Here is a 13,608-nt window from a genome sequence, read left to right on the forward strand (position 1 = left end):
AATTAAAAGGTGAGAAATGTGTGGGTTGTTTTGTCTTTTATTTAGAGATAGATACAGGTTATTTTCCTCTCTTTTTTTAAGTCATCTCCCCTTTTTTTTGTTTTTTGTTTTGGTGAATGCAGGCATTTTCACTGGCCTCTTTTGAATCATAATCTCCATCTTAGTTGGATCAAGGTTTTGATTGCACATCAGAGTCACCTGTAAAACTTAAAAAAAAAGTTTCCAGGAGATTCCCATTCAGTGGTTTAGGGGTGGGAATGACTGTCCCTGTTTTTAAAAAGATTCTTTGGATGATTCTGATGTTCAGCTCAGATTGTGAAGCACTGTGCAGAACTAGGGACAAGAATGAGGCAGGAGAGGTTCCTTATTCTTGTGTAGGCTATTTTGAATCCCGTTTTTCTGCAGACACTGCAGAATGGGACTCTGTTAAAACCCAGCCATTTTGAGGTTGTGCTGCCAAGATAGATATACCTGCAAGTCTTAATTTGTCCTTTGTTGGAAATAGTAGACAGTGCTGATACAGATTAGACAGTGGAATAGACATAGAAAGAAAGAAAGGTTAATGGGGGATTGTGAATAGTATTGAAATAAATCTTAGGAAGGAAACTGGTAATATAAAGTTTGCAGGTTTTTACATGCTATTGAAAGGATCTGTGCAGACAATTCCATTTCAAGAATAAAAACTTTACAGCATACCTAACTTAAGTGCAGGGTTACAAAAAGAATCTGTTTCATATATTTCACTTGCTTCCCCATTATTCAAGAACTGATACTAAATTTATTTGCAAAGCAGTAGCAAAATGGAAAAAGAGCTCTTGGCCCTTATTTTTAGAACTTCTTTTATGGAATCTCTTCATGCTATATCAAGTTGTGAGAAATACGGTTTGCATCTGTAAAAAGGAGCAAGTTAGCTCTGGAATTTGCCAAGGTTGTCATGTTTTTAGTAAGTCCATAAAATTATTAACCTTTTTACTTGCGTCCAAAATGTCATTTTCCTAAGAATTATGAGGTATTTGATTTCCAATACAAATGTTGGAAAACGCTGACTAAAGTATGTATCTTTCTGTATGTGTGTATATGTGTGAATAATGGTCACTCCTTTCTCCTAGAAGATGGGCTTCATGGGATTGTGAGCTGCACAGCTTGTGGACAACAAGTCAATCATTTTCAAAAAGATTCCATTTATAGACATCCTTCACTGCAAGTACTTATTTGTAAGGTATGTAATGACCTGTTGATAATTAATTCCACAAATGTTTGAATGCTTAACATGTGTCAGACTTTTGATGCACAGTGATGAGGAAATAGTCTCTGCTCTTGCAATATATATATTGTATACACTTATATTGTAGTAAGAAAGACAGACATGAAAAGCCTAAAAAGTGCTATGATAGGGGAGATACTGTATACTATTGAACACACAAGAAGCCTTTGTAATTTGGATTTGGGTATGGATGGCTTTATAATGCAGATGATATAGGCTGTTATCTGAAATATAAATAGGAATTAGCTTGGTGAGGTGGGATTGGTTCAGCATATTCTAGGCCAAGTAGTATTCAAAGGCTGGTAGGTGATGGAGAGTATGATGTGTTGGAAAATTGCACATACATGTATATGTGTGTACATATATACTTTGTAACCTTCCCTCTTATGTACCCTAGTTACCCAAATCTAAACTCTCCATGTGGAGCAAGGTTTTCACATAATTTGGAGATAATAGAATTAAAAATGTTTGATATGTGTTGAAGATACTTTTAGCAGTCTGTGTACACTTTTCACATTTGATCTTAGCCAAAAGGCCAAGAAGCGATTTATGTACACTTTTTTATTAGTAATACCTTGGAGTTAATTTTAAATATCTATAATATCAAGGTTATAGTTTCCCCAACTCATGTAACTGCTAAGATTAATCCTGTGTTAGTTTGTTTCCCAATAGAATGCCTTTTTGAAACACAGGCAGACCAAACTTTCCTTAGAGTTCCAGTGCTAGATCTTACATGAATTTTTGATAGATGTAGACCTACTTAAATGTACTAAATTTACTTCCTCTTTTAGTAATTTGTGTCCTTTCTTTCCTTGAATTCATTTCAGGCAGGAGCCTATCTATGGTAGATGTTGTAGCCTCTAGTTTTAAATTGTGACAGTCTAATTTTAATATTGCTGTATTTGTAACATGCATTCCCTTTCTCTTATATATGCGATTTTTTTTCAAGGGCCAGTCTGTTGACCCTAGCCCATTTAAGTAATCAGTAATTTTCATCAGTGGGCATGGAACCTTCCCCTTTCTCCAGTTCCAGTGAAAAGGAATTTAAAGTCAGTCAGACTTGGATTTGAATACCAGCTTTGCCTCTCGAAAATTGTATGACTTTAGGAGATTTATTTGCATATTTATGAACCTAAGCCTTGTCTCTCAAATTGGGCAGCAATACATCATACCTTGCATAGTAGGAATTTGAGATTTAATGTGGGTTAATTAGGATAACGTTGCTCAGCTGCATACATAGTAGCTGTTTATATATGATAACTATTAAATTTATTAATTAGCAACAACATCTGGTACATTTTTATGTAGAGCTTTAGTATCTCATCATATGAAATCAGAAATTTGCTTTACCAAAATCTTAAACTTTTATATAAGGAACCGTGGTGCTTGATGATATGGAATTCTGTTTCAAGGAATTTCTTGAGCTATTTCTGTGTCTGGAAACTACAAATATGGATAGCACAGTGTTTCTGCTTCGTCTAAAACACACACTCATACATACACATTCCCTTTATGTTTTTAATGACTTAAAAAATAACGTTTCTGTCCTTTACGAATGTTACCAATTTTCAATGAATTCCTCCTTTCCCTTTTCTTTTAATAGAATTGCTTTAAATATTACATGAGTGATGATATTAGCCGTGACTCAGATGGAATGGATGAACAATGTAGGTAGGTAATAAATTAAAATTAACTAAAATTCAATGTTGTCTGCCTTCAGAGGGGAAATTCTTACAGTCTCTTATCGGATGCATTTTTGTACTATCATCATTGATGTCTTTAATGGAAGGTTGTTTTCCACAGAGGCTTTGGTTTATGTCTTAATTTTCCAATAAAGAATATGCAGATGACCTAAATTACTTTATTGTTAAAATTGCTGGTGGGAAAATTTAACTTGCTTTGATAATGAAAAGATTTAAAATGAATTTGAGTTGGGAGTAATATTTTAATCTTTAAATAATTTCAGATGGTGTGCAGAAGGTGGAAACTTGATTTGTTGTGATTTTTGCCATAATGCCTTCTGCAAGAAATGCATTCTACGTAACCTTGGTCGAAAGGAACTGTCTACAATAATGGATGAAAACAACCAATGGTATTGCTACATTTGTCACCCGGAGCCTTTGTTGGACTTGGTCACGGCATGTAACAGTGTATTTGAAAATTTAGAACAGTTGTTGCAACAAAATAAGAAGAAGATAAAAGTTGACAATGAAAAGAGTAATAAAGTATATGACCATACACCCAAATTTTCTCCAAAGAAAAATAGTTCAAACTGTAATGGAGAAGAAAAGAAGTTAGATGATTCATGTTCTGGTTCTGTAACCTACTCTTATTCAGCACTAATTGTGCCGAAGGAGATGATTAAGAAGGCAAAAAAACTGATTGAGACCACAGCCAACATGAACTCCAGTTATGTTAAGTTTCTGAAGCAAGCAACGGATAATTCAGAAATCAGTTCGTCTACGAAGTTACGTCAGCTTAAGGCTTTTAAATCTGTGTTGGCTGATATCAAGAAAGCTCATCTTGCATTAGAAGAAGATTTGAATTCAGAGATTCGAGCTTTGGATGCTGTAAACAAAGAGAAAAATACCAAAGAGCATAAAGTCATAGATGCTAAGTCTGAAACAAAAGTACGAAAAGGAGAAAAACTCTGTGCTTTGGAAAGGAAGGATATTTCAAAATCAGAAGCTAAACTGTCAAGAAAGCAGGTAGATAGTGAGCATATGGATCAGAGTGTTCCAGTAGAGGAACAAAGAGCAAATAAAAGTACCAGTGGTGAACATAAGAAATCTGATAAAAAAGAAGAACCTCAGTATGAACCTACTAACACTTCTGAAGACTTAGATATGGACATTGTATCTGTTCCTTCCTCAGTTCCAGAAGACATTTTTGAGAATCTTGAGACTGCTATGGAAGTTCAAAGTTCAGCTGACTATCAGGGAGATGGCAACAGTGGAACTGAGCAAGAACTGGAGGGTTCTTCTATAAAATTAAATATTGCTTCAAAAGACAGCAGAGGAGGTATTAAATCAAAAACAACAGCTAAAGTAACAAAAGAATTATATGTTAAACTCACCCCTGTTTCCCTTTCTAATTCCCCAGTTAAAGGTGCTGATTGTCAGGAAGTTCCACAAGATAAAGATGGCTATAAAAGTTCTGGTCTGAACCCCAAGCCAGAGAACTATGGACTTGGACAGGAAAAGAATGATAATGGGCATTTGGTTGAAAGTGAAGTTCCACTACTTTCAGAAGAATCTGATCTTCGAAGATCTCCACGTGTAAAGACTACACCCTTGAGGCGACAGACAGAAACCAACCCTGCAACATCTAATTCAGATGAAGAAAATAATGAAACAGTTAAGGAGAAACAAAAACTATCAGTTCCAATGAGAAAAAAGGATAAGCGGAATTCTTCTGACAATGCTGTAGATAATCCTAAACCTAATAAATTGCCTAAATCTAAGCAGTCAGAGATCATGGATCAAAATTCAGATTCTGATGAAGTGCTAGCAATCCTCAAAGAGGTATCCAGGATGAGTCACAGTTCTTCTTCAGATACTGATATTAATGAAACTCATACAAATCATGAGAAGACTTTGTATGATGTAAACACTCAAACAGGAAAAGATGATAAAGGAAAAAGGAAACGAAAAAGTTCTACTTCTGGCTCAGATTTTGATATTAAAAAAGGCAAATCAGCTAAAAGGTCTACAATTTCTAAAAAGAAACGACAAAATCAGTCTGAATCTTCTAATTATGACTCAGAGTTAGAAAAAGAGATAAAGAGCATGAGTAAAATTGGGGCTGCCAGAACAACCAAAAGAAGAGTTCCAAATAAAGAAGATTATGATTCGTCCGAAGATGAAAAACACAGCAAAAAAGGAATAGATAATCAAGAACAGAAAAGTTTGAGGACTACACAAGAAGGGTCATCTGATGATGCTGACAGGAAACAAGAGAGAGAGAATTTCTCTTCAGCAGAAGGCATAGTTGATAAAGACAAGACCGTCATGGAATTGAGAGATCGACTCTCTAAGAAGCAGCAGCCAAGTATTTCCTCTGATGGTGCTGATAAACTTTCTTCTGGGAAAGAGGAGAGTTTTAATTCTCCAGAAGACAAAAAGGTTGCTGAAACTAAAGAAAAGAGTAAGCATCTGAAAACGAAAACGTATAAGAAAGTACAGGGTGGCTTATCTGATGTTGCTGAGAAGTTCCCAAAGAAAGAACAGAGTGATGAATCCTCTGAAGATGATAAAAAGCAGAGCAAAAAGGGAACTGAAGAAAAAGAAAAGAAAACTGTAGACTTGAAGAGAAAAGTAATTAAGATGGAACAACAATATGAATCATCATCTGATGGTACTGACAAATTACCTGAAGGAGAAGAAATTTGTCATTTTCCTAAAGGCATAAAACCAAATAAGAATGACACAACTGATGGGGAAAAGAAAAGTAAAAAAATAAAAGATAAAACTTCTAAAAAGAAGGATGAATTATCCAATAATGCTGAGAAGTTACCAGGGAAAAGAGATAGTTGTGATTCTTCAGAAGATAAGAAGGGTAACAATGGAACATCCAGTAGACAGAAGAAAAGGTGCAACTTGCCTGAAAAGAGTTCAAGGAAGAGACAAGATTGTTCATCATCTGATGCTGAGAAATATTCCATGAAAGAAGATGGTTGTGATTCTTCTGATAAGAGACTGAAAAGAATTGAATTGAGGGAAAGAAGAAATTTAAATTTCAAGAGAAATACCAAGGAAGTACAAAGTGGCTCATCGTCTTCTGATGTTGAGGAAAGTTCTGAAGATAATAAAAAGCTGAAGAAACAAAGAGCTTCAGCTAAAAAGAAGGCAGGCAGTATCAAGGAGAAAATGAGAAACTCCCTAAGAACAAGCACTAAAAGGAAGCAAGCTGACATTACTTCCTCATCTTCTTCTGATTTAGGAGATGATGATCAGAATTCTGTAGGTGAGGGGAGCAGTGATGAGCAGAAAATTAAGCCTGTGACTGAAAATTTAGTGCTGTCTTCACATACTGGATTTTGCCAATCTTCAGGTAGGTGAAAATAAATAGAAAATATAATTTGTACATTTCCCCTCTTGAATCACTACCTTGTTTAATTTTCCCTGAAGTCAGTCAAATGCAAGGTTACTATTTAGGTAAAGACATTTAAAAATTCTTTAGAGATTTAGAGACTAGAGGTTCTTTCTCCATTTATTTTTATGTCATCATTAGGAGGTATTTCAAACATTGTTAGTATCCTTATCAGGTATACCAAGTTTGTTGGTTAGATTTCTTTTTCAGTGTTCAGTGCTTTTCTTTGGAATAATTGAAAGTAACTTATAAAGGAATCAGAGTGGTGCTAATAGTTCAGTAGATATTTATTCATGTAGTAGAGATGAGTGCTTGACAGTGGTATAATATGTGTGAAAGTTTTAAACATGAAAGTTTGCCATGCATCTGACTTTTAAAATTGGGCAGATTATTTTTGTGTCCCATGAAATCCTCTGAAGAATTTAAATTTACTTCATTGAAACCCTTTGCTGAGGCTCATTAGTTTTTTTTTTTTTTTGTAATGATATGAACAGATTTTTTATCTTTAACACTAAGAAGATAGAGGAAGAAAGAAATCCAAAAACTAGATAGATTTCCACATCGTGATGAAATAGATAAGGTTTGGGTCAACCAGTTAGTGATAACCCCTCCCCCAAAAGAATTTAAAAATAATTATTATTGCAGTTCTTTTAAAAACCCAGTTGTATGATGTACATTTGTCACTCATATTGTCTTTTTTCTTTGTCAGTAAAACCTGTCAGTTAACCAGGGACACTTAAATTTAGTTTAAAATTTTTATAAAGTAGATTTCACTTATAACTGTGTTCCCAGCAAAAGCAGAATGTTTAAAATTTTCCTTTCATTCCTTTTGTTGGGATTTTCCTCTTACCCAAATTGAATTTTAGTGAAAATAACTTGAATCTTGGGTTTTTTTTTTTTATTGAGTTATAGTCAGTTTACAGTGTTGTGTCAGTTTCTTGAATCTTGGTTTTTAATAAAACTTTAAATCCCTTTTATGGAGCCCAAATGAGTTGGTTTGAAAACCAAATGTGATATGCATTGTATACTCAGTTTAATGCTCTGTTACATTAGATGCCAGTGGAGTTCTGCTCATATGGCTGTTGTAACTACAGATCCACACCACAGTCCCTGATATTCTTGAGGCCTAACGTGTTTCAAAATTTTCAGCTGTTTTGTTTTTAGGAAGATAATATAGAGTAGTTGCTATATATTATATGATAGCCCCAATAGATCCTGAGACAGCAGCCCCCTAATCAAACACACTAATATTTCTGCAGCAAAACATGAACATTTACACTTAAGAGGAATAAACAGTTCAGATCAGATTTTGCTGTCAAATCAACTTAGGCACCACCTTACAAAACTTTAAATTTTGAGAGCTTTTTGGATTTTTGAATTGTGTATGAGATTGTGGACTTATATTCAAAACATTCCAATAGTTACTTGGATATAAAATCAATGTTTTAGTTATCAGGTTAGTTGGAAAAACTTATTAAGGATTAAAGTATGAGAATAATAAGTTGTAATTAGTTACATGGAGTATTCTCGTCAGCAAATTCTAGGCTATTGAACTAATCAAATTTTGGAAAACTGGTTTCCATGATTAAACAGCTCCTCTAGTGAAATGAACATGTTTTATTTCAAATACTAAGTTTCTTTTCCCAAAATTTCACTTGATTTAACATATATGAGGGTTTCTATGATATACTTTTCATGTTTGGAGCTATTAATACGTAGTATAATAAGTAATATATATTCATTAGATCTTAGTAAGAGATGGCAACATATGACAAATACTCAGAAGGTTCAGTTCTCTTTTCTCATATTTATATCCAAAGAAACCTTGAGAATTCAGCACTTCAGATGCCAGTCTCTCAGCTATTTGGTGGAACAAACCTTGTTTAGATTTTCTTCACCCTGGATATTTCTTGAGACTGATTACTTCAAGATGGAAAAAAATATAAATTTGTTAGAGAATTAACACATCTAAAAATTGGACTTGTCAATAGAAATACTTAGGCGGAAAAGAATATGCAGGGCATTGAAAATAAGCATATGTAAAAGCACTGTTTTTCAAGATAAGTTTAGTTGGGAGCCAATGATAAGTGGCATTCCTTAAGAATTTGCTTGCATGTGTATATAAGCATGCTAAATATATTTATTCTCCTAATATGTCCAACTTAATTTAGGTGACAGTTTGTATGAGCTCTTAGCCTCCCCTGCCCCCGTGAATTTAGAGGATTCCAATTTATTCAGCAATAGTTGGCTACCCTATTACAGATTACGTTTTCCTAGAAGTTGGGGCTTGGGAATGGCATGACCAACCAAGATGAAGAACATGGTCCTAGGGGACTGTAGTCCAGTGAGAAAGATAGACATAGATAAATAATTATTTTTAAAGAAAAACAATACCAGAAGAAAAGTAGGAAACTAAAATGGGACTGTGTGATAAATTGCAAGTGAGCCATTTAATCTGAATATTGGAAAAAGACTTAAAAAAGCAGGTAGCATTTGAACTAGACTTTGAAGGATGGGTCAGATTTTCAAAGGTGTGGTAAAGGGGAACAACAGTAATATCACTAGGAACATTTCATTTCAAGATTGGTCTGTTTGAATAAGGTATATACTGTGAGTTTGCTAAGGTATTGTGAGATTTATTTTTGTCTTTCTATATTTAGCATATTTTTATCCTGAACTTGTAGGTGTCTGTGTTTGCCTTTCTATATTTAGCATATTTCTATCCTGAATTTGTAGGTGTCTGTGATTTTTTTCTCCAACATTTCCCCCCTATATTTTAGTATGAAAAAATGTTAAATATACAGTAAAATTTCTGCTGTTAACATTGTACTATATTTACTTTATCACATGCCTATCTATATATCCTATCTATCCATCAGTGTACCTTTTTCTTTGCCCTTTTAACTGTATTTTGAAATAATTGCAAATTCACAGGAAGTTGATTTAAAAAATTGTACAGGAATGTCTTAAATGCCGTTCATTCACTTCCCCCCAATGGTAACATCTTGTATGATTATAGTATAATGTCAGAACCAGGAAACTGAAGATTTATTCAGATTTCACCAGTTTTACATGCACTCCTTCATTTGTATGTGTGTGTGTGTGTGTGTGTGTGTGTGTGTGTTTGTTTGTGTGAAAGTATAGTTCTGTGCAATCTTGTATCACATGTAGCTTTGTATAGCCATCACCACAACCAAGATATTGAACTGTTTCATTACTGCAAGGTTCCTTTGCGGTACACTCCATTGTATATCCCCATTCTTAACCTCTGGCAACTGTTAATTTGATTTTCGTCTCTAGTTTTGTTATTTTGAGATGGAATCATGACATATGTAACCTTTTGAAATTGTGTTTTTTCATTCAGTTTCATGCTCTTAAAATCTTTGATGCATTTGAAAGTAAATGGTAAACATCAGCATAATTCTGATTACTTCAGCATATATAGTATTAACTAGAGGACAGTGTTTAAGTTTATTTTTGAGGCAACATTTACATACAGCAAAATGTACAAATCTTAATCTCTTTAGGTTTTTAATCAAAGGATAGAAATGTTGCTTTTTTATAAGGAATTAAGTTTTACTGTACTTGAATATATCTCTGAGTGATTCTACTCATGAATACCATACGAATTCAAGCATATTTTGAAATTACTTGGTACTACTTAGTATTAATAGCAAACTAGACATCTGTTAACTTTAAACTTAAAATGGATCACTATCAAGGTTATTTCAGTAAGAAACTTAGGCTAATATGATGGTGAATGGTAAAGATTTGTTACTGTGAAGGATGAGTTTTAAATCTGTTATGTTCTGGAAAGGAGCTTTGAAATATACAAGATCCAACTATTTGTTAATTTATTGCTGTCACTTCTTAATCCCCATTGTTCCTTATAAATTCCTTTTATTCATGTTTTGGATCCCAGAGAATCCACTAGTTGTTTTAAAGTTTTTGGCTTTCAGTTTTACTTTACATGGTTTTACTTATATAGATAATTTAAAGCTAATTTTAAGTACACTTTTGTTCCCTCAAGGAGATGAAGCCTTATCTAAATCAGTGCCTGTCACAGTGGATGATGACGACGATGACAATGATCCTGAGAATAGGTATGATTCCATCTGTAAGGACTTTAAAAAGATTATAACACACCCTAGGCGTGGGCACAAACAGCAGCAACGGAACCGCAAGCAGGTTGTAAAAACCAGGAGTGCCTGCCTTAGAAAGACTCAGTCACAGTCTTCCCGCAAGTTTGAAAGAAAGGCCAGAAAATGGGCTAAAACTCAAAAACCTTAAGAGAAAGTAAATAGAAATATTAACACACCTAGCATAGGGTGTGTTATAAATACAGTACTGTCAATTTTTGTTTCCATGTAAACTGTGATACTTTTTTGAGAATATTTTAATTTTGACAGATTATTTTATTGGTGAAAGGAAATCATATCTCAATAAATTGGTGACAGCAGACATCTCTTTCCTCAATATTTGATTATTGTTTTTTAATTGCCATCCAGTGTGGTGGTCCTATTCATTAAAAGCTGTTCAAAATGAAAAAAAGGAGATTGCGCAGATATTTACGATTAAGAAATTGCTTTCACAATAAGTATCAATTTATGAAGTGTCTAGACTGATTTAGATTTTAATGATTTTTCAAATAAAGTAGAAGTGGACAGTATGATAATATTAACTTTAACAGTACTTAACAATAGGTTTAAATGTGAAAGTGTAGCCTGTACATTTGACCTAACTAAGGGATAGCTGAGAGAAGAAAAAATATACCCCCATATCCTAGCAATGAGGAATAGAGAAAACACAGCTATTAAAAGGTATAACTATAATGTTTTTACATATTTTTTAAACCCTTCCTGGACTATAGGATACCCCACACCAATGATCTTCAACAAAAGAACGGTGTTTTATAGTGGATAGAATTTTGGAGTATAATAATAGCTGTCTGTGTGATCTTGGGCAAGTGACTTAACTACTCTTTGCCAAAATTTTCTGATCTCTAAAATGAAAGGTTTGGATAAAATATTTTCTGATTAATTCTAGCACCAAAAATCTGATAGACTTGATGGTTTTACTACAGAGTACTATATTAACTATCCATTTATTTCTAATAGTAAGCTCTAATAATTAAGAAAACATGAAAGTAAACATGTAATTTTTGTGTTATAATTTTGTAAGGAATTAACTTTCGAGTTAGTAAATGCTGTGGGGTCAGCTGTTACTCTAGCTCTGTTTTAAAGACATTTTACTGATGCTGATAGGTTTTTCTGTTTCAAAGATCAGGATTCTTCTGATTAACAGGAGAGCATTTTTATGAAGGTGAATGAACAATTTTGTTTTGCACTTTTGTATAGAGCTTAATTATGGATACAAAGACTCAGATGCTGCTTACCTACTTATTTTTTTATTAAAAAATATATCCAATTATTTTATGGGGTAGGAATGGGGTCCAGAACGTAATGGTGAAGGCATACATTTTATTCAACAGGGATTTTATATATAAGTATATGATCACAGTGAAAGCATTTAAAATTTTATTCTCTTTTAAAATGCTTTAATTCCTTTTCATTTGTTTATGCTACTATTTGTTTTCCTGTAAATCATAAGGCCTCAGATGTTATTGAAAGGCTAATAATGTTTAAAACATGCTATATCCTAATTTACTTATGAGTTATGAACCTTAATTTCATATTTAACCACTAAATGAGAGTGTCATTAAGGTATGATAATTTTTTGTGTTAGAGCTTGTCCAAATATAACTATCATTTTCATCTTTTAAGTTACTCAATCATATCTCTCTGTAACTGACAAGTATTTTATTGGAAGGTATCTTTAATTCCATCTTGTATTTGTGATTAAAAAATACAACCCTGTTGAGTACTTTTGAGAAGAATTGAATTTTATCTTGAGCATGTTTCTCTTTATACTCAGTTTAATGTGCTTTTATAAAATATACCATTAATAACTTGTTTCATATCCAATATGCCAAAGAGGTGTCTAATACCCATGGGTTATCTAATTGATGGGGATACAAATACCTTCTTGAATTATTTTAGTATAGACAATGTACTTGAGCGTATTTGAATATGCACTGAGCAACTTTTAAAAATTTGTTTGCAGACCATAATTATATCTTGGAATTATTTTTATGTTTCACATTTTTGAGTAGGATGTATTTTGGTATATACCTTATTGTAATTGTGTATAAATTTGTACACAATTGTGTAATTGTGTATAAATTTGTACACAATTGTGTAATTGTGTATAAATTTGTACACAATTGTGTAATTGTGTATAAATTGTATAAATTTCATATGCTTTGCCTTTTTAGCAATATTGTAATACATTTTCAGTATTGATGTTTATGGAGAGGTAAATAGTGTATAATGCAGATGGTTAACTATTTGGATGCAATAAATTTCTGTAAAACTTTTTTCTTGTTCAAGCATTTAATTTTAATTATAATGCATTTTTCATGAGAATTGAAAGAATTTGTGAGAACCAAGATATATAGACTAGTTTGTAGCCAAAGAAGTTTTGATATTTCTGAAACTGAGGAAGTAAATACTTTATAATTCCCCAAACATATATATTTATATATGACATATATACTTATATATATTTGTGTGAAAATTTTACAACAGATTTCACTATTATTTATCTTTTCTGTTTGAAAGTTGTAATAGCTTTTGAGGTCATTTAAAAAACTTAGTCATGTCCTGAATATTTTAGTAGAAGTGAATAAGTAAGTTTCTGTTATTTTAGCATACTATTATGTAGTATCATTCATATTTGAAAGTAAATGTATGCTGTTGTGAGATAGAGTGGTCTAACTTGTAAAATAGTTTATATTTAATGGTATTTATTTAAGAAACAATGACAAAAATTATAGAATCATTGACAGGTACAATTTTTTGCTTGTGCTTTTTAGAAAAAAATAAGTAATAGACTTTGTATTTTGAATTTTTATAACAGAATTTACTTCAGATTTTATAGATTGTATGTGCTTTTTGAAAGAGGATAATATCAAACAGCTTGTCAGGTTGTTTTAATTATACATGTAATTTTAAAGTCAGTTATTTGAATGTGCCATTTTGTTAATGTTGCCTTTCAAATATTTGTTGGTTATGTTTTAAATTGGTTATTTCATTGAAAGGATATTTAATATCCTATATTTTGATACCTGCACTGTGAATTAGCCTCAATGATAAGATGGTAGTGTGATCTGTTAACAATGATAATGTTGAGGA

At 32.6% G+C, this 13,608-nt stretch overlaps 1 protein-coding gene across 7 annotated transcripts in view; it reads left to right on the forward strand.

Moving 5' to 3' along the window:
- ATRX (ATRX chromatin remodeler) overlaps positions 1–13,608 on the forward strand; it is a 227,960-nt gene that overhangs the window by 76,064 nt on the left and 138,288 nt on the right. For 4 of the 7 annotated variants that reach the window (XM_010987736.3, XM_031446239.2, XM_064483018.1 and 1 more), the window contains 4 exons: positions 1,110–1,219; positions 2,868–2,935; positions 3,231–6,316; positions 10,386–10,458. In XM_010987736.3, coding sequence (XP_010986038.1) covers positions 1,110–1,219; positions 2,868–2,935; positions 3,231–6,316; positions 10,386–10,458 — 3,337 coding nt within the window. The remainder of the gene's footprint in view (positions 1–1,109; positions 1,220–2,867; positions 2,936–3,230; positions 6,317–10,385; positions 10,459–13,608) is intronic. The other 3 variants (XM_064483017.1, XM_064483021.1, XM_064483020.1) reach the window with 2 other exon arrangements.

This window comes from Camelus dromedarius, chromosome X, assembly GCF_036321535.1.
Source record: "Camelus dromedarius isolate mCamDro1 chromosome X, mCamDro1.pat, whole genome shotgun sequence".
NCBI classification, from domain to species: Eukaryota; Metazoa; Chordata; class Mammalia; order Artiodactyla; family Camelidae; genus Camelus; species Camelus dromedarius.